The following is a 27,891-nucleotide window of genomic DNA, read 5'->3' on the forward strand; positions in this document are numbered from 1 at the left end:
TGGAGCAAAACTCCAGAGAAGTAGATCTAAGAACCCTTGGAAAGAAAAGGGATTTTACTGTTGGAAAAGTATTTTCAGCTGGTGTCCTTACAACTCAAAAGAGCCAAGAGTCTGAACATAAGCTTTCTCCCCTCAAAAGCAATGAACATTTTTTTATCTTTATTTCTAGAGTGCAGTCATAATGCTTCAATGGATTTTTATGTCAGGTTGCCTTTGCTGGGACAGTATGTAAATTCAGAATTGTAGCCAGATGGTTGGATGAGGTGATAAAAAACAAACCCGATTTTGTGGGAAAGTGAAAATTGCCCATAAGACTTTGTTTTTACCTTTAAAACAGCAGGACTTTGTTTCATGAGACCTGTGAAGGAACTAATACATTAACCTTAATAGCTGTGAGCTAAATTAATTTTTCATGTGCATTTTGAATACTGCAATGTAATCTGCCTATGTAGATGGCAATGAAAAACTGAGCAGTTGTCTTACTTCTTGAAGACAGAAGACTGCTTTGCTCCCACATCACTCTGTATTGCCAGCTCTTTCTCGGACTCACTTTTGGGTTCTAGTCTCACTGACTCAGGGAGCAGACATGAGAAGAATCTGCTAAATGCCATCACTGTTTCATCTGCGCTCCATTTCATCAGCACGCAGCACTTGTCTGGCCCTCGTTTAGAATACAGTAAATTAATAGGATGGTTTCTATTGACTGCTTTAGGCTGCGTGCTTCTGCCTGATGCAGGAAAATGGGTGTCCCAGAGAAAATACCAAGTCCATATTTGTTATACTGATTTTAAGCCACGCTTAAGCAAGTAAAAATTACATACATTTTAAGAAAGCCATGTTTCTTTTTTTGGCTGTTTCTTGTTAGACTACATAGATGGAAAGGTACTAATTTATACCTTTGCTGGGAAAATCATCCCTTCTCTGTCTCTCTGTGGGGTGGCTCCCAGTTGCCTGCAATTAGCAATACAGCTCTTCCTGATGTAGCCTATAATCAAATTATCATAGGTGTGCATGTGCAGCAGCAAACAGCTAACTACCAATTTATAAATTGCTATGAGGAAGAAACGAGAAGTTCAGTAGGAGAAATGAAAATAACAGGGAAATGCAGCTGCTGTACAGTGACTCCCTGTCTGTGTTCTCAGCTGGCAGCCCCCCAAGCTGTGTGGAGCCACGTGTTCCCACTGGGATAATTGCTTTTCCTGCATGAGTCTCTTGTTGCTTCTCTCTGATGATCGAGTGTGTTTAAACTCGGCTGAATGCATGTTGGTTTTCAAATGGTATTGTAAAGTGGACTAGCAAACAAACGAAATTGGATCGTGTTCACTTGTATGTTTGCATCCCAGACAAATGGGGGTGGGGGGAGCAGGCAATGGAGAGATCGTAATTGCCCATGTTTTCCTCTCATTTCCTCTCCTAAGAGATTAGTTAAAAGACCAACAGGTCATAGTTTTTCTTGTAATGATGGCCCTTTTACAGACCAGGAAAAATGTGAAAAGTCATTTGATTGTTGTCAGTCCACTATTTATATAAATTCTCAAGGCATGCGTACCTCCCCCAGTATCTTATTACTAAATAAGATTCTTTTGTGGGAAAGCCATGAACATAGTGTGCATTTTAAGCAGGCTGTTGAGCATGCAAAAGTCTTTGCTTAAGAATTGACTGGAAAATGGAAGAGCAAAACCAAAGTGAGAATCTTCTCAATGAGAATCAAATCTGACAGGATTGAATATTTTTTATATACAAGAGTGAAAATAAAATCTTGTTAATATTAGGATCTAATCTACCTTTTGTTTTAATCTGACCTGTGATTGAGTGCGGTTGCTCACATTTTGTCATGAGTTTGTGTTGGCCATGACAGCATGATGATCTCTTTCATTCACTTTAGAGGAACAGAATGAAACTAGATCATATTTGATCAAGTGACTTACATGGAGATAGTCAAACACTACGTCTCTCTCCTCTCCTCTGCTCCCCTCTCAGGCTTTTTCTTTTGTCTATCTCTGTCCTTTCCTTTCTCCCTCCTTGTCCATCTTTTCCTCATTCTTGGCCTCTTCCTTTATTTTCCCCTTCTCAATTTCTCTGTCTGCCATGTTTCTCTATCTTCCTTTCCACCTCGATTCCCCACTCTCTGTCCCCTCCCTCTCTCCACCATCCATGCAAACCAGAAGGAAATGGGGGTCATTTTGGAAAAATAAATGTATGTAATTTGGCCTCTGATTTACTGTTTATAGTAGTGTCAAATAAAGTGTTTGTTTTCAAATTGAAATATGAGTTTTTAAAATCAAGAATGCATGATATCATTTTTAAAATGCTAATACAAAAGTAGAAAATAAAAATGTTAAAGCTTATTCATATACTTAAGTTTTACTGATGTTGCTAAGAGCTGTAGATACAAATAGTTTTAAATGTTTATAATGGGGAAAATTTATCAATCATTTAAATTTTTATCTAGTAACAATGGTTAAATTTAAGTTCCCAGAATCAGCATTGTGGTGTAGCAGCTTAAACCACAGTCTGTAATGCAGACATCTGGTATACAGTGCCATCTTGGGTTCTCTGCTGCTGAGCTTCGTATTCAGCTCACTGCTAACATGCCTGAGAAACTGTGGAGAACAGCCCAAGCGTGCACCCAGGAAAGAAAACTGCTGCCTTCAGTCCAGCCCCAGCCATTGCAGTCATTATAGGTGTGAACCCTGGCACTTAAGTATTCTGTCACTCTTTCTGCAAGTTACTCTGCCTTTCAAGTTAAAACAAACAAAAAGCTTCAGTCCAATCCAGAAAAGAAATGCGGTATCACTATTACTAATGTATATCATTCAGAAATTTAGAACACCTACATATAGAAGTTTTACAGTAACTGATAAATTACATCATTTACCGCTGGTCATGGCTTTCCTTTTGTAACTGTTCTTATTGTATGACTTGCCTGGGTATATGAGTAAGAAATGTTATCAATAAGATATATATTTTTGATATTATAAGAGATTTGAAGTCTAAGATTTATTTTTACCTATGAATTTTTTATGTTGCTTTGAGACTTTTTGAATTGTGAGTCTCATTCATTAGTATAAAGTGAGCAATGGTTTTGCATGAAAATGCAGTCGCCCCTGATTGTTTTTGAAAGACACAGCAATGTGTGTTGCCCAGTGTGGCTGCCTGATTCTGATTTGGCTTGATATTAAGAATTGCTGCTCCTGTAGCTAGTCTGGGCAGTAATGTTATAATTCCAGCGCATCCCTCTGCTGCTTGCTCAGGATAGGTATTCTTTTTCCTTAGCTGAAGTTAATGATAAATTTTTATTTTGCAAGTTAATGCTAAATTTTAAGGAAATAAAAGCTCTTACTGTTGTGACCTTTCTTGGTGTGTTTCCATTGAAAGGGATGTTCAATCTGCAGTTTCCTTCACCAAGAAGAATGTCTGGGGGACTACGACTGACCATCTGGGCTACCTGCATCTCATTGTCACTGGGGACCCCAGCCAGCCCTGCTTCAGTGCATAGCAGCTTGCTGTCTGTTCCTGGTGTCATAGGTCCAGGGCAACTTGACAGCATTACTATGAAGAGATAGTGTGTCCCGGGAGATTTAGTGGTGGATTGTTTAACTCTAATGCACTTTACTATAATTCAAACCCTCTCATCTCTCTTCCTTTGCAAAATAATTTGCAAATTATTCAGTGGCTTAAAAAAAATCACGTTTTTTTTCTGAAAAAAAAATAGTTTCTAAATCAAGATACTTGAAGAAACTTTGCTCATTGTGTTAATTCTGTTTCTCAAGCCCCACCAGTGTAAATTGAAGAACCCAAGCCTTAAGCTTTTTGAAAACTGTAAAAATTAAGAACTATATAACTTTCTCGTTGGTCTGATGAACCTATATGAATCCTGTCTGCATTATTTGATATAAATTTCTTTTTCTCAATGCTCTAAACCAGTATGCCATCAGGTCATTGTTTTAGAGGTTATTAAAAATCATATTTCTAGTAAAGAATTCAGGTTTTTTTAATGTGAAATCTATTAAAGGAAGTGAGATAAATTATATGACAGTTTGGTGGTTAGCAATGTGAGATCATCTTTGAAGCCCTTAATATAATTAGGGGTTTCTTTTTTGGTCTATTGAATTCAAGTCACATTAGGTTAATGTAATTAAAAGCAGAAAAGGTTTTGTGTAGCCAAACTAGTTAATTAGCCCCAGTCAGTTTATCATGTTAACCTAGAGGTGTATGGATAACATAGTGGAGTGATACTTGAAAAAAAAAAATTCCTGTGTAACAGATACTGCAAATCATCAGACTTGCTTTAGGGTAGAAAATGAAGACATACCAAGAAGTTCATTTTGAGTTCATCTGTATCTCTGATTGTGAGTACTGATTGCAGGGTTAGCTGTATACACCATAGAATAACTAGACCAAAGGATAATAATTTTATCCCTTTTTTAAAAAAAGAAATATGATTCTTTCTCTCCAAAGTTAATAAGAAAAAAATTATCTTGTGATCAAAAATAAAAATACTAATGGTAGATGTTTTTTTTTCCTGCCTACAAGATGTATTCAATGGCTCTCTTCATTTTTGAGAAAAAAATAAAACTATTTGACTTTCCCCCTATTATTTTTCATTAAACAATGCAGTAAATGAGATGGAGGCATTTTCTATTGCTTCCGAAAAATCCTTTTTTTTTTAAAAGTTGTAGGAGAAAAGATTTTTACTGCAAAGTAAGACCGTTTCTAATTTTTTATGGGGAGAATTCCTGGTATGCAAAAATAAAGTATACGCAATATATCGAGGATTTTCATATGTTAATGCTTGTAAAACTTTTTTTAAAGGCTTGGATCAGTTACTAAGAAATATACAAAGTTTAAAGACATTTGAGAGCTTAAATTCTATACCACCTTCCTCTCATCTCTCCCGCTCTGTCTCCTTCCAGAAAGGAGCAAGACCAGTGGGAACTTTTTGTTTTGTTTTGCTTTCATCAAGTATGTATATGGCGGAGGCCCCCCTTCAAGAACTGTCTAGAGCATATGGAAATGTGGGCCTCTAATGTGGTTACCCCTGTGGGCTGGTTAGGTGGATGGTAATGAGGAAGTGAGACCTCTGCCTTGAATTTCTGACATAGGCTGGATGCCAGCGTATTGTCTGCAAGTTTAACACATTCTGCTTCTCCACTGCCCGGATTATGTTAATTGAAATAGTGTTCTGCAGTTCAGTGTTTAACATTGTGTCTGTTCATTATACAAACTAGTTTTTGATAGGTTTACAATTTGGCTGTCAAGTCCAGCTGCAGGAAGAGACCTGCCAAGAAATATTTCTTAGCTTGTTTTAAATAGTGCTATTTTCACATTTATGGTGTTTTGTGTGTTAGAGATGTTTCTTCACAATCTTTTTATATAGAAAGAGGAAATGTCATTTTTCTTAGTTGACAAAGGGGGCACCATGCTTTAGAGTACAGAAAGTTACCCCAAATTTACAACAAATATTTTTATAAATCAACATGAATGATGATCGTTAATAATAGATACAGCTTGAAAGTTAGTATGTTATATTTGATCAGAAATATGGTGTAAGCTTTTCTTTGTTTTTTTTTTTAATTCTTTAGTTTGCTGAAAAAAAATGGAACTTTTCTTCCGTGTGTGGGTGACCTTAAAGGATAGATTTATGGCTTTTAGCTCCATTTCAGTGCATCCTTTAACATAGTTCTAAAATCCATTTGAATTTATGGAAATTTGAACGCTGTAATTTCCCTTCCACCATTTTTCTTTTATGTTTCTCCTGTTTTGTTGTTTGTTCCTACACTCGTATTTGTTTCTGTCTGTGTCATCTTTGAAGAAACAAGTTTCTCCCAAGCTCAGTGATGCTTTGTTTTGTCCTCCCTTTAACCTGTAGCATCCGCTTTGGGATCCTTAACCATTATTGGCAGTGAGTATGTGATGAGACATTGCATTATATAATGAATCTGTCTTATTGATGGAGTAGAAGACTTGAGTGTATGGACATTTTACCCCTGCCCTCCTGTTATTTAAACATGTAGATTACACAAGAGCATATACTGTGTGAATCTAGTTTAGTGAAACTGTAAGTACCTATAGTTATATATCTCTGTATATGCATATAGCTACTTGTGTAAAAGTGTGTGAACACACATACACACACACACTTCTGTGTGGGAAATAAAAATAGACTCACAAGTCAATGAGTTTCTGCAAGTTTTTTGTTGATATTTACTTTCATCTTTGTATTATATATGGGAATGTGTGAAATAATAACGTTGTTATTGATGTATCTTTGTAACCATTATAAAATTTAGAATGTACGTCAAATTGGATAACAAACAAGATTTTTGTCAGTAGTTGATGTTTTTATTCAACGAAAATCCTTCCTGTGACTTTTAGCTGTAGGCATGATTCTAGATAACTAGGGCTGGGAGAATGATCAAGGCAGAAGAAATTTTGGTTTGCTAATTTAAAAAACTATTGAAAAAATTAACTTCCAGTGGCACAAAAATTTCCAAAAATCTGTAGTCATTCTAAGGTTCAAAATATTATACGTATTTACTTGTAAGTAATCATTATTACTACATTAATAACATGGTTAATTAAAAAGAGGTTGTCACTTGTCTGAATCCTGATCTTAATTCATGTTTGATGTTGCTCTACTTCTTTTCTGGATGTTTTCATGCAATTTTCATTAATTTTATTTAGTGAATTTCATGTTTAAGTGTGTACCCAAATGTGGCTTTCCAGATGACACACTGGAGGCTGTTCCATCTTTGCATCCTAAGCAGCCACAGAATTTCTTGGAAGGCAGTAACATCTGTTTTTTTTCGTAACCGGCAGATTTTACTGTTTTTGTACTGAGGACATATTCCTTTCAAGACATCAATAAATTTAGTAACTTAAAAAATGTATTTCTATATCTTAATGCTAGAATGTGATCCTTAAAATCATTTATGGTTGATATATTTGAATAGTAATTATATCTTTGTGGTTTTGAGAATTTATGTGTTTTTCCATGTGCTATACAAATTATTCATGCAATTTTTTGTGGTTTTCCTTTAATCAAATGATGTGAAAGAACTTGGCTACTTTAAAATACAAATTTATTCAGAATATAAAACCGTTATAAAACAGGCATGTAAGAAAAGTATTTTCTTCTTTTAAAGTATATGTTTGGAAATCATTGTTTATGAATATATGGCCTAACAATATAGCAAGTAGTACACCTCACCTGTTTTATATAGTTATTCATTGATTTATATGCTTCGGAAGTAGAATTAATTTATGTAGACCTCCATCATGGAAGCATAGCCTGAGTAATTTTACTAATATCAATATCAAATTTTCTTTTCTTTTTTTAAGATACGAGGAGGAAAGCTCATGATTACTTACACCCGTAAGAGTGACGCTGGCAAATACATTTGTGTCGGGACCAACATGGTTGGTGAACGTGAAAGTGAAGTAGCAGAGCTAACTGTTTTAGGTAAGTGCTGAGTTATCCAGTTGGCTTACTTTAAAGCAGATTACTTAGTACTATTTTGTATTAATAGTTTATGGAGAAAGAAATTAACTTTCAAGGAAGTAAAAATGGCTTTATGCAATGGAGAAATACTATTAGTAAATTCATGTAATTGGGGATGGGAAACAGAGTGGATTTAGTAAAGAAGTCAGAGATAAAACAAAGATGTGGGAGAACTAATAGAAGTCCTAAATCTGGACCCAGCATGGTAGCCTAGTGACTAAAGTCCTCGCCTTGAATGCCCCAGGATCCCATATGGGTGGCGGTTCTAATCCCAGCAGCACAGCTTCCCACCCAGTTCCCTGCTTGTGGCCTGGGAAAGAAGTCAAGGACCGCCAAAAGCCTTGGGACGCTGTACCTACATGGGAGACTGGGAAGAGGCTCCTGGCTCCTGGCTTCAGATCTGCGCAACTCTGGCCATTGTGGCTGCTTGGGGAGTGAATCATCAGGTGGCAGATCTTCCTCCTTGTTTTTCTCCTTCTGTATATCTGACTTCCTAATAAAAAAATAATATGAATCTTTTTTTTAAAAAAAAAATCCTAAATCTATAGAGAATTTTCTGCAAGTGGTTAACTGTATGAAATGCTTCATTTTGTAGTATTTCAAGTTGTAAGTTGTTTTTACTGAACACCTAAAGTGGTTTTTTTCTTTGGGCGGGGATTCATTTTTTGTTTTATCCTGAGATGAGTTTTTCTACTTTTAGAGAGACCATCATTTGTGAAGAGGCCTAGTAACTTAGCCGTTACTGTGGATGACAGTGCAGAATTTAAATGTGAGGCCCGAGGAGACCCTGTGCCTACAGTACGGTGGAGGAAAGATGATGGAGAGCTGCCCAAATCCAGGTACTGGTCAGGACTTAATGATGTGACTCATCTGCTCTGGATTTCTAGCCATTGGAATTGTCTACTCTGTCAACCGTCTTGGGCTTGTGATGGTTTGATTTTGGATTGTTTGACTTTACATCAATACTAAAGCAATATAAATTCCATAGATACTGTGAGAGTTGGGCATTTTGCATTTACTCCTGGCTCTGAGTACAAGAACTTACAGAGGAACCTCAAGTTACAATGGAGACGCTTCCTGATAAACCCATTGAAAACAGGAAGTATTGTAAATTGACATGCAATTAACAGAACCTGATAGCTTGGCAATAGAACACATTCTGCACTAGCAGTTTCTGCTACTGACAATTATGTGACTGACTCATAGATGTGGTTCATTGTTGCCACCCATTATCTCAAGAGAGTCTCATGCTACACATCTCTAGTCAGGCGAAAGATCAAAATTCCAATTTCATGGTGAGCAATGATATTAGCACTTCAGGTACAAGTTAAGATATCTACAACACATACCAGAGCTTCTGAGTTCAATTTTCCCCTTCAGCTCCTGATTTCAACTTTCAGCAACTTAGATTTTGGAAATAGCAGTGATAATTCCAGTAGTTGGATCCCTGCCATGTATAGTAAGCCCTGGATTAAACTCTCAGCTTATTGCTTCAATCCAGGCTCTGCTTCAGTCCTTGAGGCATTTAGGGAGTAAACCAGTAGATGGTCACTGCCATATATCACATTTATTTTGAAACAAAAACTCCCATTTCACTCCTTAAATGTCTGCAACAGCTAAAGCTAGGTCAGGCTGGAGTTTAGGAGTGTAGAATGTAATTAAGGTCTATCACAGAAGTATCTGCAACAAAAATAATTGAGTCATCCTGCTGCCTTCCAGGGCACAGATAAGTGGAGAATAGATTTAGAATTTAAATCCAGCCTCTCCAGTATGGATTATTGGCATCCTGAGTATCTTCTTAACTACTGAGTTAAACTTTCAGTACTCACTTTTAATTATACAGTATAGCTTAAGCAAAAAAAAAAAAGTGAATGTCCTCCTTATATTAAAAATGTCATTGCAAAAAAAAAAAGTTGAATATATTAGCCCCAATGAGCATAAAAATAAACTCTTCTGCCTGCTGACTTAGAGAAATGTGACAAGATTGTTACACGTGAAGTGATGTGACACCCAGACTGTTGTATACATACTAGTGGATTTTTTCAGGTTGAAAACTATTTGCCTGTGCTTTCCCTTATTATGCTCTTAGATATGAAATTCGAGATGATCATACCTTGAAAATTCGGAAGGTGATGGCTGGTGACATGGGATCATATACCTGTGTTGCAGAAAATATGGTGGGAAAAGCAGAAGCATCTGCCACTCTGACAGTTCAAGGTAGGCGCTGGGAGCTTACTGCAAATGTCTTACCAGATGAAATGTAATAGTGACACTGGAAAATGTATTATTGGTTAATCTACCTTAAACACAGACTTGACCCATTGTTCTAAATGTTTTATTTCAGACTTATTTAAAGGATTCATTGCTTTGCCTATGCGAACTATGTTAGTTCAAGAAGCTAAACAAGATTTTCAGAATTGTAGAATTCTATGTTGGTCAAAAACAGGAGGAGAATATTCTTTAGTTTCTGAGTCTTTAAACATAGTGCAGTTCTAATGTTCTAACTAAATGGTAACTGTTTCCATGCAAACTTTGTGTCTGGAGAACTATAAATCTTCCATAACTTCATATCATGCATTTTCAAGACTCACTCTCTGTACATATTGTAAAATGAATTTGGAAACACTCCTCCCATCTGTACAGTAAGGAATTATCTGTCTTTCTTCTATGCGCTTAGCTCTTGTGACATAAGAGCCACTCAAAACATACCAGTTGAATGAATCAACTACGTGTTTTCTTTGCAAGTTTTAATCAAGATTTGTTATTTGCTGGTGCATGAGCCAGAGTGGACATGTTCCATGCCTTGAGCTTTTTGAAAGTCAGAATCATGGCTTAAAGTAATATGTCACTTCCCTTGTATCCTTAATCCAGATGTTTTTCATCCTCATAATCTCTTTCCCTGATGTCATGCTGATTGCTTCTCACTGTGTCTCATCTGTGCACTGTCTATTATATTTTCATTTGGAGTGGGTGCTGCTCATTGTGGAATTTGAGAGGCAAGGGCCCTTTACAAATGATTTGATTGGTAGAAAAAAATTTCCAATTTTGACAGGTATATGTGATAAACAGGGATTTGGGCCATAAACCACTTTACTTGTTCCTGGGTCTAACATCAGCAACACTTTATGCTGTCAACTTTCCTGAACACTGTCTCTTCTACAGCTATTAAGAAGAAAAAGGTGGCTTTTGAGAGAGTGCTTGCTACTCTAGGCTTTCTCCAGAAAAAGCCTTGTGGGCTTTTTAGGATAGAAAAAAAAAAAGAGAATGAAGAATATTTCCTTCCTGTCTCTAAAGCCATTATGTCCCACTTTGGGGTTTTTAGTTCAACCTCATAAAAACAAAAAAGAAAAAAAAAAGATCAAGAACAAACATTAAATTTCTAAGGCATTGACTGCTTCTCTTTAATCTACGTTAGACTTGAACTCCACATAAGGCTAAAGCTGTGAGAAAGGAAAACCTCTTTACATTCAGGGAAAGCATAAATCTAGGAGATGTCAAATCTAACTTCAAAAGCCCTCCGGAGAGAGTCAAAGTAGCCGGATGAATACAGACATGAAAAGGTGTGTCTATCTGCCAGTAATTGTGACAGGGAGGCTGACTGTCTATCACATTAGTTAGTGAAATATGTTTCAATTTATATTTTAAAGTCTCTTACCTGGTTAGCATGAGGATTTTTAAGTAACAGCCGTTCTGCCGTGTGTATGTTTACAGTCAACACTGACATCAAAATAGAGTTTGTTCCTACCATTTCCAGCTCAGCTCCAGAATCCATTCAGCTGTAAGGTTTCCATATGGAAGTCTGGCTTCCTATGTATAAATTTTATTGGGAATTCTGTTTAGATGGTCAGATGCGCAAACTGATTGATGAATGTAGGCATTCTAACTACATTCGATTTTCTACAGTTTTGTGAAAGATCCATATAGGTGAGAACACATTATTTTATTTAACATTAAAATTAAAATGCACATCAATATTAGTGTTAAAATATTTCTTAGATGTTTCATATAAATAATGTATGTACATTTAAATGTGTAATACATATGTACATTTAAATGTGTAATATATAATATGTAATAATTACAGATATGTATAAATAAAAACTAAATATTAAAATATAATAGTTTTGACTCATAATTGTATTTTATAAATAACATATTATGCATTATTATGTATTTTATATTATTTATAATTATGTGCACATTTGTTACATATGATGATTATAAGATATTAAATATAATGACATGCAAATATACTTTAATATGGAATAGCATGATATGAAATAACACTATTTAATTATATATGTAATTATATAGCATGTTATAAATATGTGTATAGCGTCATAAGGAAGATAATAGGATTCCAACTTCCAAAAGTTAATTAAGAGAAAACTAAATGAAAGAAACCTTAGAAATTAGATCTTTTTTCTTCCTTTGGGATTAAATATAGGAAAACACTGTGTGCTACAAAGAAGAATCATCAGAAATTACTGTATTAGATGGCACAAAACAATCACAATAAGAAATCTGTCAGTTCAATAGAATTTGATTTCTGTGTGTTTATGTGTAGTTCATTCCTAAAACAAACTGTTGGAGTCAAAATGAACTTTAAAAAAAGCCCGATCTTCACTCCTCACACAATGAGTATTTAAAGCAGCAGTAGCTTGTGTTGAAGGTAGATGTAATAGGAAAAAAATAATCTTAAGGGAGACTATTTTATATTCACCCCTGAAAATAATGTAATTAATTTCATCATCTTGAAAATCATACGAATTTGTGAATTTGACTTGTTCTTTCTATTTCTTGACATCACAGTTTGTTCTTTTGTTGATGCAACCTGTATGTGTATCTTGAACTATTTCTTTCTTAATCCTAGGGTTTTCCGTGTTATTTCTACTTTGTTCTCTCTTCACAGCACTAGACATCCTTTGAGCACTTGATTTAATAGTACTTCGGTAATGAAATGTGGATTATACATTCCAAACACTTGCTTGGGTGGAATAAAGAACACAAGGACATCCTAGGCAACAACAAAGTAGTGTGTAGGGGCTTTTATCCTGGTTGCCAGTGTTAAATGCAGTTGGATTAAGTTAGAGGAGATTGCCATTTATGATTGCAGCTGCCTTGTGGCTTATGAATGAAAGGGAACAAAATACTCATCTTTTAGCTATCCACATATATCTCATAACATTATGTTGCACACCTTAAATACAGAATCAAATACATCAAAATTAAAAACTGAGAAAGGGAATCCAGTAAGACTTATAGCTAGAGAGGTCTCCTAAATTTAACTGAAGTTACTTGTTAAACATGAAATTTTTCATACTTGTGCTTTGATTGGAGATTTTGTTTGGCATGCAAAATTTGTCTTTATTTATGTTTTAAATCAGCTAGTTCATGAATCCCAGGAATGAAAGATTACTTGGTGGACTTATACAAAATGTAAGGGACTTTGAGCATTTTCCTTAGTTTTCAGGCTTGGCAGAGATGGAAGAAGTTTTGTTGTAACTTCAGTCAGCACCCATATGGGTTGCTCTTGGCTTTACTTGCTGTGCCACAGCACTGGCCTGCCTTGTTTACTTTTAATTGTTATTTAGTATTTAGTGAGAAAATATTGTAATCTTCGGATATGTTGGATTCATTCTCATATCACAAAAGGTGCTGCAAAATGTATTGAAGCTTTGTAAAATAAATTGATAATCAAAGAAAATAATGGCCACATAAGCATACAATTTAATCTAAAAATATTAGTCTTTTAAGAAATTGAAGTAGAATTGTTATAGAAAAAGCACTCAGTGAAGGAGTTTTTATGTCAGTGCTGATTTTATCCTCTGACCTAGTATCTGCTCTGACCTTCAGATTCTTAGTACTCCAATTATTTTTCCATGATATAGAAATATTTTAACAATTCACATTAAGACTAAGAAGAATATTCATGGGCAAATATCTACCAAAAGAACTCTTTCCTGATCACTTTAAAACCCAGGCATGAACTGTGGAACCTGTGTTGTAGTAGCAGATTAAAGGGCTGCCTAGGATACTGACAGTCAGTATTGAAGCAGCAGTTTGAGTCCTAGCTGCTCCACTTCTCATCCAACTTTCTACTGATGTGCCTGGGAGTGCAGCTCAAGATGGCCCTTGAATTCTATGGGCAATCCAGATGAAATTCTAAAGCCCAAACTTGTGCGTCGCCCAACTATGGATTTTATAGCCATTTTGGACAGTGGACAAAAGGACGGTAGAGTCTTTCTTTAGTCTTTCTGTTTTCAAATAATTAAAATAAACCTTGATTAATGATAGGCACCAATTTAACTGCTTAAAAAGTTAAGAATAATAATCTTATGCATTACATTTTAGTAGACAATATCTATAGGATGCTTATTTGCAACGGCTAAAAGCTTTGTAAAATGTTCCTTGTTTGACCTGAAATTTCGCAAAGGAAAGATCAAAGAGTGCCAGACAGAATTTAGCTTTGAATTTCTCCCTTTCCAGCTTTGTTCTTAGTTTCTGCAATTTCTTTTTTTTTAAATTAATTAATTTATTTCATTTGAAAGGCATATTACATACACAGAGTGAGAGACAAAGGGAGAGGAATCTTCTACCTGTCAGTTTACTCCCAGAATGACTGCCATGACTGTCAGATGGGCCAGTCCGAAGCCAGGAGCCCGGAGCTTTTTCTAGGTCTCCCATGTGAATGCAGGGGCCCAAGCACTTGGGCCATCTTTTGCTGTTGCTCTTCCAGGCACTTTAATAGGAAGCTGTTTCAGAGGCGGAGCAGCTAGGACTTGAACTGGTGTCTATGTAGGCTGCTGGCAAAGCAAGAAGAAGCCTAAAACTCATGGCATTGGTCTTTAACTTCTGTGATTTTTATGGTTCTTTTCTTCACAGGGTCTAACAGAAAGATCTGTTTTTGTTTTAAACATTTCATTTATTTACTTGAATATCAAAGTTATAGAAAGACTGAGAGACAAAGAAAGAGATCTTCCATCCACCCATCTAATGACTGCAACTGCCAGGGCTGGATGTGGCTGAATTCTAGAGTCAGCAGATTTTCCCGGGTTACCTGCATGGGTAGAAGACCCCAAACACATGGCCCATCTTCTGCTGCTTTTCCAAAACCATCAACAGAGATTTGGATTGGGAGTGGAATAGCCAGGACATGGATAAATACTTTTAGGGAACCCTGAAATCTCGAATAGCAGCCTTGCCTGCTACACCACAATGCTAGCCCCCTGACAGGAATTACTAGCATTTTCACTCATTTCACATCTGCACATCTAAAACAGCTCTTACTCCTATTACAATTTTATTTTCAAAGCAAATTTGTACTCTATCAACTGTGGTCAGGTTCCTGTCACTGGGAACCATGGGTCACAGAAAATTAAACTGCAAATGGACTTCTACATATCAGCCATTTTTTTTGTTTTTACCAAGCAGTCAACTTTTATTTCTGTGAGTTGAAGCATTCAGAAATTTAAATCCCATTTTTGTTGTTCTGTTACAATAGAGACTAAATCGCACCACCCATCCTGTTTCCCTTGAGATCCCCACGCTAGGCTAGTCAGATCCAGGAAGATCTCAGTTCACAACCTACTCAACACTTCCCTTGAAATACTATCCTGCACAATATGGAAATATTAGTGAACTCTGAGAAATCAAGAAACTAAATTCACGTGGAAGTGTAACATGAATTACATATTGCGAATGCGAAAGTAATTGTTATTTTCTCTTCTGCTTCTTTGAAAACAAAATTTAAAAGATTTCATATTACCAGTATTTTTTATTGTGTCCACAGAGGTAGAAAATCACTGGCATCTGATTAATGTAAAATTACACAATCTATTTACTTGACTGCAGTGAGAATCTTTTGTGATCCTTTGATCTTTGAAAATTATTGCTTCAGAGAAATGCTTAGGGATATGTCTTTTATTGTTCCTGATGTAAGAAAATATCCTATAGGGTAGAAGTTAATAGCACAGTCTTTGCAGAAAGCAGTACTTGGATTCTGGTACTGTAAATGAAAGTCTTAGGGTGTCAGATGTCTCATCAATAAAAGAAACATTAAAACGTAGTAGAAATTAATGGAAAGGTTAGCTCATTGTGTGCAGATTTAAAAGTCAGTCACATCTTTTGGAGAATCATTACTCCAAGTTCCTTTAGTGTCTAGCTGTGTGGATAGAATTGTGTCTTCTAGAATATTTTACATAGATACGTAATACATACTGATGGAAGCTTTTGTCACTGGAGTTTGAATATGCAAAACTTTATACTAATTATTTTAAACCATAGTAAATAAATGAGGTATGATATTAAAAAAATTGAATGGCATTAAAATTGGAGGTTTTTTTGGATTAATTTTGTATATTATATATTTTGGAGACCCAAATAGTTTGCTTTTGATTCATAAGCAACATTTGAAATTTAATGTTCAATGTCTAATATTTAGCATAATTTAATATAATATCCTTCCTTCCAGTGTGTTTAGTGCTACTCTATATTCTGACAGAGTGAATAATATTGAATCCCCTTATTGCTCATTCTATAAATGAAATCCATATATTGAAATAATCGAGTCATGTGAAGATAGAATGCAGTCAGCCTTCAATATTTGCAATGTCTGTCTTCACTAATTTAACCAACTAAGTCTCAAAAATATTTGAAAAAAAAATCACATCTGTACTCAACATATACACCCTTTTTCTTATAATTATTCACCTAACTATACATCATCACAACCATTCACTAGGCATTTATCTTTATTAGTTATTGCTTGTAGTGAGGGATGATTGGATGCATACATTAGGGTGTACATCATGTGTGTGCATATGTCATGTCATTTTATATGAGACTTGAGCATCTGTAGAGTTTGGTATAGGGCGATGTCCTGGAACCAGTCTCCAGTGGATCCCAAGGACCTTCTATAATTTTGATAAATGACTGAAAATGTGCATGCAGCATACTCTGCAAAAATGGAACAAAAACTTAATACATTAAAATATATATTAAAAATACATGTATATGCAAGACCATTTTGTCTATTTTTTTTAAAGATTTGTTTGTTTTTACTGGAAAGTCAGATTTACAGAGACAGAAAGATCTTCCATCCACTGGTTCATTCTCCAAGTGTCCGCAATAGCTGGAGCTGAGCCAATCCAAATTCAGAAGCAAGGAACATCTTCTGGGTCTGCCACATGGTTGCAGGGTCCCAAGGTTTTGGGCCATCTTGGACTGCTTTCCAGGTCACGAGTAAAGAGCTGGGAGGGAAGTGGAGCAGCCAGGATATGACATTTTGCCTGTATGAGATCCTCCACATGCAAGGAGAGGAATTTAGCCACTAGGCTATTGAGCCAGTCCCCATTATCTCTATTCTTTAAAAAGGATTTATTTGGTCATTTCAAAAGCAGAGTTTTAGAGAGAGGGAGAAGGAAAAAGAGAAATAAATTGTTCATATGCTGAATTACTCTGCACATGGCTACAGGAGCCAGGCCAGACCCAAAGCTACTAATTCTGTCCAGGTCTGCCACATGGGAATCCACAGCACATGGAGGCACATATGTAGAACACTAGAGTGGAAGGAGAACCACCAGCACTTGAGCCAGCACTCTGATGTGGGATGTCGGTGTTGTAGACAGTGCCCAACTGTGCTGTATCAGCCCTGTGAACATTTTTGAACATATGAAAAAAACTATTTTGAGAATAATCAAACTGTGCATTAATTATATGTAATGGAGCATTATAGGCACATGTGTGGAGTTTTGAAGGGCTATCATGTCCTTATTTCAAAATATAAATTAAAATTTAAGTTAACATAGAGCAGTATGGTTTGTTATGGATTCTATTGCCAATAATAAAGGATGATTTTTTAAAAAAAATCTTGCTTTGAAAAGCAAATTCTGAGCAGGAAAGGCCTGTTTTCTCAATTTCTCATGTGTGCAGATAAGGCTCAGTAACTTTCTGTCAGCAAACTAGAAACATTTTTGGGGGACAGCTGTAAGACCTTTGGAGCTCTTATGATACTTAGGCGTAAAAGAAGTCATGAGATGAAGATAAATGAGTATTTCAGTTTTGAATTTTCTTTCTTAGATATAAACTTCATCTAAATCATTTTTAGGCATAGCTTTCTTAAATTGTTGACTTCACAAAAAGTTTCAATATAATAGTGCATTGATTCTTACCATTCAAATGACTATGTGAGTCAAAGTCAAAACTAGTAGAGTTGAAGGGCCCTTTTGCAGGTTCAAGTTAGATTTACCGTAATCTAATATCCAGTTTAGAACTGTGAGTTCATCCGCTTTCTGATGAAACACATTTTATGTTTTTGAGACACCACCCTGCCAAATGTTACTTGATGACTTTAAGTATCTTGATAGTTTGTGATGCTTAGCAAGTCTCTGAAAAATATAGTAGACTAGATCTTTGGGGACAAACTCTTACAGCATCTGACGCTAATTCATAGAGACTCAAAGAGTGGTGGTAGTAGTGCTGTAGTAATGGCACATTGGGAATAGATAGAATGTTGTTGTGTGTGTACCTGTAATGTTTGTATTTTACCACTTCCTTTTTGTATTACAACTCTTGGTGATGAACTCAGTAATTATCTTCAAAATGCTCCCTTGACTGATCATTTTGGGGGGGATGGGTTATTTATTTGTTTTTGTGTGTTTTGTAGTTAAAACCATGATTTAAAAAAATTCAACTAAAAACTAGAGAGGCTACTGGGAAACGAGATTTGTGATTCTAAAAGACAGTCGGTAATGGAGACTTGTGAAGAATCCATTTTGCCAGCTGAGCTCTCTCAGAGCAGGTGGAAGCCAACTGCTATCTGCCAGGAGGTTTAATGAAGTCTCACGGTAGAGTTTAACAACAGGGTGATTTGTGAGAATAGCTGCTTTTCCTAACAGATTTGATCCAGTGGCATAAATAGCATGTTGAGCTTTACTCCTGCTGCTTTTTTCTTTGTACGCTATTTGATTTGATTGAGACCCAGCAGCAATTTGGCCCAAGATTCCTTGCCTCTTTTTGTCCAGGAGGATTGAAAAACTTCATGTGTTCTTACAGCTTAAACAAATAATGATTTTAAGTCCAACAATTGCTGAAAACACAGCATTCTCTCAGTTTCTTTTATTTATGCGTTAAGAATGCAGTTTGCTTTCAGTTCCTTCAAATAAAATGACAAGACATCTTAAAATATTATGATAAGGAAAAGCTTTCACTAGCTGGCCTTCCTACAGTGTATTTGGAACATTTTCAGTGTAGGGACTAGGGTAAGTGTTGAAGAAGTAAGTAGGGCAGAAAGATACAAGAAATAAGAAATCCATAAGATGATTCTATGGCAAATGACACAGCACTGCAGTAGTACAGAGCATGTCATGGGCTTCACTGTGATTTATCTTCATTCACAGTTGGTAAGGTTTTGTCATGGTCCAATGACAAATATAAACTTACCAACCGCCTTTGGCAACCAATATTCCAAAATACAAAAATTAATATGAAAATATATGCCTGATGTGTATGTTTTTGTGAATTACCCAGCCTGAAAATAATCTAGAGCTGGGAATTACTTTTGTACTCAGTCAGTGACAACTATCTCATTGCAAAATGTCAGATTCCTGGGACAGTTGTTGGGTATAGCTGTTAAGATCTGGTATGTGAGGACTTCCCCCCATGTTGACAGTGTCTGGGATTGAGTCCTGTATCTGCTCACGATTCCAGCTTCCTGCTAATGCATATGAACCCTAAAAAGCATGAAAAGATGGTACAATACTTGAGTACTTGCTACTCCTATAGGAGACCAGCTGTGAATACTGGCCTCCATTTGACAAGTAAGCTAGAAGATTGGGAATCCCTCAATTTCTCTCCCTTTCAAATCAAAATAATGATAATAATGTTGGATTTATTGCTAAGACTCTCAAATAATTCTATAACTTGGATTAATTCTGTGAGATTATGTAACATTTAATGAAAATAATTAGCTGTTGGACCAGTGTTGTGGTACACCCAGTTAAACTACTTTTTGCAAAGCCAGCTTTCCATATGGGTGCCCATTCAATTCCTGGTTGCTCCGCTTTAGATCCAACCCCCTTCTAATATGCCTGGGAATGCAGTGGAAGATGGTCTAAGTGCTAGGACCCCTGCTCCCATGTGGGTGACCCACATGCCCTCATGGCATCAGTGTCCTGGCTTCAGCATGGCTCAGCCAGCCTCAACCATCGTATCCATTTAGGAAGTGAAAAAGTGAGTGAAAGAGCTCATTTCTCTCTCTCTCTCTCTCTCTCTCTCTCTCTCTCTCTCTCTCTCTCCCTCCCTCCCTCCCTCCCTCTCTCCCTCCCTCCCTCTCTGTCTCTCTCTCTAGGTATCTGTGTATCCCTCTTTGGGTATCTGTGTGTACCTCTCTCTGTAACTTGGCCTTTCAAATAAATACATCTTTAAAAACAAATTATTAATCATAAAGTGATTCTAATTATGAAGAGATATTTAACAAATTTTACAGAAAATAGAATAGGTGATGTATTTGCTGCAAAGCATTTTCATGTGTGTTTATTTCAAATAACAGTTTGAAGATGTCCACCTCTACATGGGTTTTAAAATATTTTTCAACAAAAGCAACTTATCTTTTAATTCTTGTTTTTACAAGAGCATTTTGAAGCAGTGTTGTATTTTAGCCAGAATTGTTTGGACATAACATGATAGTAGTAATTCAATGTTTATAAGGGAGTAATTACAACAGGAAAAAATGGGTGTTATTTAACACAAAGGACACTTTCATCTTGTGATGAACGCTGTAAAACCTGAAAATACAAGAACGTTGAAAATTTGACTTTTTTATGCATCCATGTATCTTGGCATTTTATTACTTGTATAATTTACAATTTGATGATATACATAGCATTTTGAATTATGATGACTAGTGTTGATTATTTATAGATTCACACATCATGTCAGTAAATTACAAATAGCGAGTCATCATTAGCATTGCTAAGCTTTGCAACTGTGCGGTAGCTGGCTCCTCCTAACCTTATTTCAGTGATTTAAAACCCCAAAAAAGTATTTTCTAATTCTGTAAAAAGTGAAAGTAACATTTTATGATATCATACCTAACACTTGCAAAGATTAAAATACCATGAGCAGATTATTTTGCCTTTGAACTGTTAATGTTATGACTTGATAAATGATGTGCCAGTATACGCCCACCTGCAGAATATATGTAAATCAGAATAAGGCAAACTAGAGCTGAATAATTGCTTTATACCAGGTTTATGAGGGTCGGGGAATCCAGAGAGAGAGGAAATGGAGTCAGAGATCTTCCTTGCTCTGGTTCGCTTCTCAGATGGACACAAGGACCACAGTTGAGCCAATCTGAACCCGGGAGTCAGGTTGTTCCTGGTCTCCCACATGGGTGAAGGGAACCAATGACTTTGGCTTGAGTCAGAAGTGAAGCAGCCAGGGCTTGAACTAGTGCCCCAGTAAGGTTCTAGCACTATAGGGCAGAGGCTTAGTCTGTTACCCCATTGTGCTGGGCCTTATGCTTTCTATCCCGCCAAAATATATTTAAAATCACTAAATACAATAGATAATAAGTAACATTGTCCTGATTTAGGTGTCTTGAACATGTTGAATTACATATTTGTGTTGATTTTTCAGAATGTGTTGGATGTGGATGAGCACTTAGAAGTCATTTATGTTGGTGCTTTGGAATTATGTTGTAGATTAGAAAGCCAAAGTGAGAAACTTCAATATATCATATAGCCAGCCCTCAGTGCATACCTGTACATTTTGTACTAGATGGTTATACCACTGACCATTATGACAATTTTTTTAAAGATTTATTTTATTATTTTTATTGGAAAGGCAGATATACAGAGAGGAGAGACAGAGAGGAAGATCTTCCGTCCGATGATTCACTCCCCAAGTGAGCGCAACAGCCAATGCTATGCCGGTCCGAAGCCAGGATCCAGGAACTTCTTCCTGGTATCCCACATGGGTGCAGGGTCCCAAAGCTTTGGGCCGTCCTCGACTGCTTTCCTGGGCCATAGGTAGGGAGCTGGATGGGAAGCAGGGCTGCCAGGATTAGAACTGGTGTCCATATGGGATCCGGGGCGTGCAAGGTGAGGACCTTAACCACTGCGCCATCGTGCCAGGCCTGACAATTTTTCTAAAAGATTGTATCAAATGTAGTCAATATTCAGATATAGGATTGATTATTTTGATATTGTTCTTATGAGAAAAGAAAATGCCATGAGTTATTTCTTCTCCCAAAACCATTTTATATTTATGGAACCAGCCTGCATATGAGAATAATTGTATCCTCATTGATCTGATATTTAACACGTGTTCCATTTAAATAATTTCTTATTGAAAGTTATTTTATTTAGATTATGAAGCCAAAGCATCCAGAATCATAAATTTTAAAAAAGGAAGATTTAAGTCTTTTATTTTTGAACATGTAAGCCATGCAATGAAGTAAAAAGAGCAAGTATTTTCAGAACTGGAGAGACATCAATTCCAGTATGCTTTTTTCCTTATATGATGACTGACTTTGAAGAAATTACCAAATCCTCATTTACCTCCCTATTGAAAATTAAGATGTTGAATCATTTTTTAATGAGTTGCTGAGAGGTTTCTACTGTACCATCCAACACTTAGCTAACACCGATGACTCTTTATTATTACACTAAGATGGAGAACATTTATACAGTTTATGCAAGATCCAGGCCTGATTACTTTTCAATCTTGACCCAGAGTAGTTTAACTGTCAGTTACTGAGTAATGTTAGCATAATACCACCATCTGTCTTACCTAGATATCGTCCAGGAAACATGTCATCTAAAGATAGCAGTTCTAAATTCTCAAGTCAACACTTCCTTGAACACTGTCTATGTATACGACAGTACACAGGGCCCTCTCAAGCATGTCTTAGTAAAACCATGGATCATGTCTTCCTTGAGCTTATTATAGTGTGGTGAAGTATTTTCAGGATCAGCAGAATATGAACAGTGCACACACAAATACATGGAAGAAAGCACTTAGGCTGTGTTGGGGTAACGTGATTGTCATTTGTATGACATTTCAACAGATAGTCACTGTGTAACATCCTTAGCCTGATAAAATCTAGAGAAATAATAGCCCAAAATATTTAAATACTGGCCTTCTGAAGCTTACAAATTATGGCATAAGTGAAATACCTGAAAGAAGCAAGAGTCACGGAATCTGTGGTTTTATTCTGAAAGTCTGTAGGAGGAAAGTTAGGGTTGCTTTGGTAATAAACCTGGTTCCAATATGAGTTAGAGTCAAATTTAGGGTTATCTTCCTGGAGAAGGATTTTTAAATGAAGGGGGAAGACAGTATGGTCAGACATAAATAATGGGGATCAGATGGAGACGTCGTATGCTTAAGATCCAAAAGACGTCTAGCGTCAGGTAATAAAGGTAAGGGAGGAGAGATAAAGTAAAAGGATGCTGAATAGTTTCCACAAGGCTGTGATACAAACTTAACTTTAAGAGCATTGGAATCATTTTCAGGGATTTTGATCTTAAAAGGCTATAATCAGACTAGTTTGTTTTGATTTGTTTTATTTCAACCCTTGTGTTTATGATGGGAGACTGGATTTTAAAAAGCAGAACAGGGCCCTGCACGGTGGCGCAGTGGTTAAGGTCCTCACCTTGCACGCCCGGGATCCCATATGGGCGCAGGTTCTATCCCAGCAGCCCCACTTCCCGTCCAGCTCCCTGCCTGTGGCCCGGGAAAGCAGTGGAGGACGACCCAAAGCTTTGGGACCCTGCACCCGCGTTAGAGACCTGGAAGAGTCTTCTGGCTTCGGATCGGCATAGCATAGGCCGTTTTGCTCACTTGGGGAGTGAATCATCGGATGGAAGATCTTCCTCTCTGTCTCTCCTCTCTGTATATCTGCCTTTCCAATAAAAATAAAAATAAATCTTTAAAAATAAAAAAAAGCAGAATATCAGTTTGTATGAGTCCTGTTACACAGCTTGGGTCAGAGAGGGGACAACAGAGAAAAGAATAAATGCAAAGGTAATATGGAAGTAGAAGAATAGGTGCCAGTATTGTGGTGTAGTAAGTAAGGCTGCTGCCAGGGATGCTGGCATCTCCTATGGATGCCCATCAGGTTCCTGCCCTTCCACTTCTCAGCTTTCTTCGTGAGAAAAGCATGTTTGCAGCACTGCTACCCAAGGGAAGACTGGAAGAAGCCCATGGCTCCTGGCTTTGGTGTGCCCAGGCATGGCCACCGCAATTGACACAAGATCCCTCTCCTTCCTGTCTCTTGCTCTTTCTTTCTGTAACTCTGCCTCTCAACTAACTCAATAAATATGAAGTAAGTACTTTAGGACCCAGCATGGTAGCCTAGCAGCCACATGCCAGGAGCCTATATGGACACTGGTTCTAATCCCGGCAGCCTTAGTTCCCATCCAGCTCCCTGCTTGTAGCCTGGGAAAGCAGTCGAGAATGGCCGAAACCATTGGGATCCTGCGCCTGCGTGGGAGATCCAGAAGAGGCTCTGGGTTCCAGGTTATGAATTGGCTCATCTCCAGCTGCTGTGGCCACTTGGGGAGTGCCTCAGTGGATGGAAAATATTCCTCTCTTCTCTCCACCTTTTTGTATATATGACTTTCCAATAAAAGTAAAATAAACCTTAAAAAATAAGTCCTTTAAAACAGAAGTAGAAATATTGGATTTTGATCATGTATTGTAAGAGCGAAAAAGGAATAGCTTAAGTCTTTTCTGAGTACAAACAACGTGTAATGCCTTGTGCAAGGTACTTGGAATATATAGTAGGAGTCTGAAAGAAATAAATAATTGTTATTGGATAAGCTTTATATGAAATACACAACTAGAGCAACCTTCTTACTCCTGGCACCAGTGACATTTCAAGCCAGATCATTGTCTTTGTTGTGGGGGCAGGATTTACCGAGAGGTTTGTCAGCACCCCAGGCTTCTGTCTACTGCCGGCACTGCTTGTCTCCTCCTTACCTTCTACCTTAGACCTGACAATCAGAACTGTCTCCAGTGCCATTGTTTTTTAGAAGAATAGGAGCTATTTAATTGGAGGTGAAAAGTTCACAGTATTTTATGTATCCATTAAATATATTCTGAAAATGCCCCCCTTCATCTCTATTTTTATGTCGGAGAAGTTGAAAGACATAATGACAGGCTTTTAGCTCAAAATCAGTCTTTTCACCCAAGAAGAAATAATACTCAATATTAAAATATCCTAAGCAGTTTTAATTGTCAAGGATATTATCATTCCTGAGTATTTATGCACAGAATATATCTAGCATACCAATGTCTGAGTTTTGTCAGTTCAATTATAGATTGCTTCATGACTTGAAATTTGAGAGTTCCTATGTTTTCATTAAAACGTTCCTTCCAAAAAGTCTTATAATTAACTATTTTACTAAATTTATACTCTTCATTAAGCGAGCCCTGCTATTCAGCAGTTAAGATCGATGAGAATGAAAAATAATCACATCATTTAAGGATTTTTTTTTTAGAATTTAGCTACAGGTAATAACTGTGAATTAACGTAATTGCATTGTGAAGAGTTTCATTTTTATTCTGCTTTAAAAAGCGATTATTCCTTGTTTATGAATAGAATTAATCCTAACCTACATAAATTTGCCTAACTTTAGAATCTCCTGCAGTCATTGGGATTACTTCTCAGACACAGGTGTAGGGTGCATTGCCCATCAGAGAATTTGCTTACCTCACAGTGATGAACTTAAACATTTTTATCACTGTGCTCTAAAAATTGAAATATTATTGGAAGTTTAAAAATAAGCATAATATTGTGGTAATATATGTTACCCACCACTTTTTTGGGAAAACATTTATATATAAAACATAAGCTGGAGGGAGAATATTGGGGATATAGCTATTGTCCTGCTTTGCCATTGAATGTCCACTTGGAATATCATAGTACAAAAATTAAGATTCAACTTCCTTGTCCCTTTTCCAGAGAGGATTATGTTTAAGCATGTCTGGCCAGATGGAAAATAGTTCAGTTTTTAAAGATTTTTAGAGACTTCCAGGTTGGCAACCAGTGATTGTTCACCAACCTTTGCTGTTGTTAACTGCTTCTTTTGTGCATGTTCCCTAAGTTGTTCATGCCATTATTAGCTCTGTTATCTTCTCTGGTGTAAGTGTTTATCAAGATCAGCTACTGCCTGTATTTTTTTAAAAAAAAATTTATTGAAAAGTCAGATAGAAGAAGAGACAGAGAGAAAGATCTACTGTCCTGTAATTCACTTCCTAAGTGGCCGTAAACGGCTGGATCTGAGTCAATCTGAAGCCAGGAGCCTCTTCCAAGTCTCCCATGCAGGTGCAGGGACCCAAGGCTTTGGGCTGTGCTTGACTGCTTTCCCAGACCACAACAGGGAGCTGGATGGGAAGCAGGGCAGCCAGGAATAGAACCAGTGCCCATATGAGATCCTGGCGCATGCAAAGCGAGGATTTTAGCCGCTAAGCTCCTGTGCCAGGTGCTACTACCTGTGTTTATTATGTCTGAAGTACATAGCTAATTGTACTTTCTTCAGATCAAGGAAATATTTTCCTCCAGGTGTTTGCTGCTTCTTCTCTCCAGCAAAAATGAAATAAGAAAAAATTTTCCTGCTTCCTAAACTGTGTCCATTCCTCTCTCTCTTTCACCCTGTCTTTTCACTGGTTTTCTCCCTCCCATGTTTGCCTCCCCCTTTGCTTCTTATCATTACATAACAATTCTTACATGAACAATATATTCTTAAGTTGCATGCTTTAGTGAAATGAAGATTTCAAAAGAAATAGGTTATTTGTAGCACTTTGCTGCCTTATTCAGAAAATAAGAAAATAATTATTCCAGTTGGCTGTGTCAGTATTTGTGGCCATACACGTTTGTGAGGGAGGGAGACTAAGGTCTCATGATTCCAACAAGGTGACACTTCCATTATTCATAACGACTGCATGCGATGAGACTGTTCAAATTAGAAAATGACACAAGGTTGTAGCTAGATAGGAGTAAGAAATTTTGGGATTCTGTTTTTTTTTTTTTTATTTATTTTTCTGATTTATTTACCAGAAAGGTAATTTTACACACACACACACACACACACACACACACACACACACACACACTCCCTAGATGATTGCAATGGATGGATCAGTGTCAGACCAGAGCCAGGAACCAGGAGCTCCATCTGGATTCTCCATGTATCTAACAGTCCAGGTGCTCCAGCCAGCCTAGGTGCATTAATAGGAGTTGGATTAGAAGTTGAGCACCCAGGACATAAAGTGACATCTCTATGGGATTCTGGGACTGCAGACAGTGGGTTAGCTAGCAGTGCTACAGTACCTGACTGTCTCTGGGGTGATTATAAACACTGTAAATATACTGCATGATTCCCCATCTTCACCATAAAAAATATTCAGTGTTTGAAAAGATAATATATATTTGCCCTGATTGGGTTTTATTCAATGTGTGTATACATGTAATCAAGTTTCTTAATACCCGTAGATATGCAAATTTTTACTTGTTTGTTAGAATTGTTTAAGAAATGAAAATGGGGAAATTGTTACATTGATTTTTTTATTGCAAAGTGGTAAACTTTTCAAATGTCTTTAAATGTGCTTTGTTATAGCCTTTTAGAGTCACATATCTTTAAAATTGTAGTGATTCTTAAAATATTTTTTCATATCTTAAGGAAGTCTTCAAAATATTTTTGTCCGTGTATGTTGGAGTGCGCATGCGTGAGAGAGTAGTCATGAGTTTAAGTTAAATAGCTTATGATTGTGAAACTGTGAAACAACAATCTGTTTTAAGCTGTCTTCTGTGTATAGTTACCTGCTAACTGATTAACCAGTAGGAAAATTTGTAAGTGACCTGAATTTAGGCCAGAGGCATGGAAATCAGTCATTGGTTAGCCATGTGTGAACCTGAGAAAGTTAATTAACAGTTTAGCTTCCCTGTTTTCTTGTATGAAAAGAAGAGAGTTATTCTGATAGGTTCTAAAGCTACATTCAGTGCCAATCTTTTATGGTTTTATTAAAAGTAGAGACAGACAGGCTTTTCCTCTTCCATGGCAAGAAAGTGGAAGCGGGAAAGGGGCTGTGAGCCTTTGAAGAAGAAAGACAGATTGAGGAGTTAGGAGGGACACGGCGAAGCTGCCCGTACACCATCAACTGCACAGGGTAATGAATGAATGGGTTCCAAGTTTCGGTGCTTTTTTTCCCCCTTTTTCTTTCTGATGTCATACAGTAATTGGCAGTGCCTGTTTTACACGATGATCCTTGATTTCTGTAGGTAAAGCAAATGTGCTGGCCTGGCTCTCGAAGAAACATAAAGTGAAGGGGAATCTGTGTGAAAGATTTATTTTCTTAGCTGAGGAAGTTGGGGACAATTTCCT

At 36.8% G+C, this 27,891-nt stretch overlaps 1 protein-coding gene across 3 annotated transcripts in view; it reads left to right on the top strand.

Annotated features, from left to right (window-relative positions):
• Window positions 1–27,891, top strand: part of ROBO1 (roundabout guidance receptor 1) — a 1,020,189-nt gene that overhangs the window by 901,161 nt on the left and 91,137 nt on the right. For all 3 annotated transcript variants that reach the window (XM_040980627.1, XM_040980628.1, XM_040980629.1), the window contains 3 exons: window positions 7,345–7,465; window positions 8,205–8,343; window positions 9,594–9,721. In XM_040980627.1, the coding sequence (XP_040836561.1) occupies window positions 7,345–7,465; window positions 8,205–8,343; window positions 9,594–9,721 (388 nt within the window). The remainder of the gene's footprint in view (window positions 1–7,344; window positions 7,466–8,204; window positions 8,344–9,593; window positions 9,722–27,891) is intronic.

The sequence above is a fragment of the Ochotona curzoniae genome, unplaced genomic scaffold (genome assembly GCF_017591425.1).
Source record: "Ochotona curzoniae isolate NIBS_2020 unplaced genomic scaffold, NIBS_Ocur_1.0 contig_3498, whole genome shotgun sequence".
NCBI lineage: Eukaryota > Metazoa > Chordata > Mammalia > Lagomorpha > Ochotonidae > Ochotona > Ochotona curzoniae.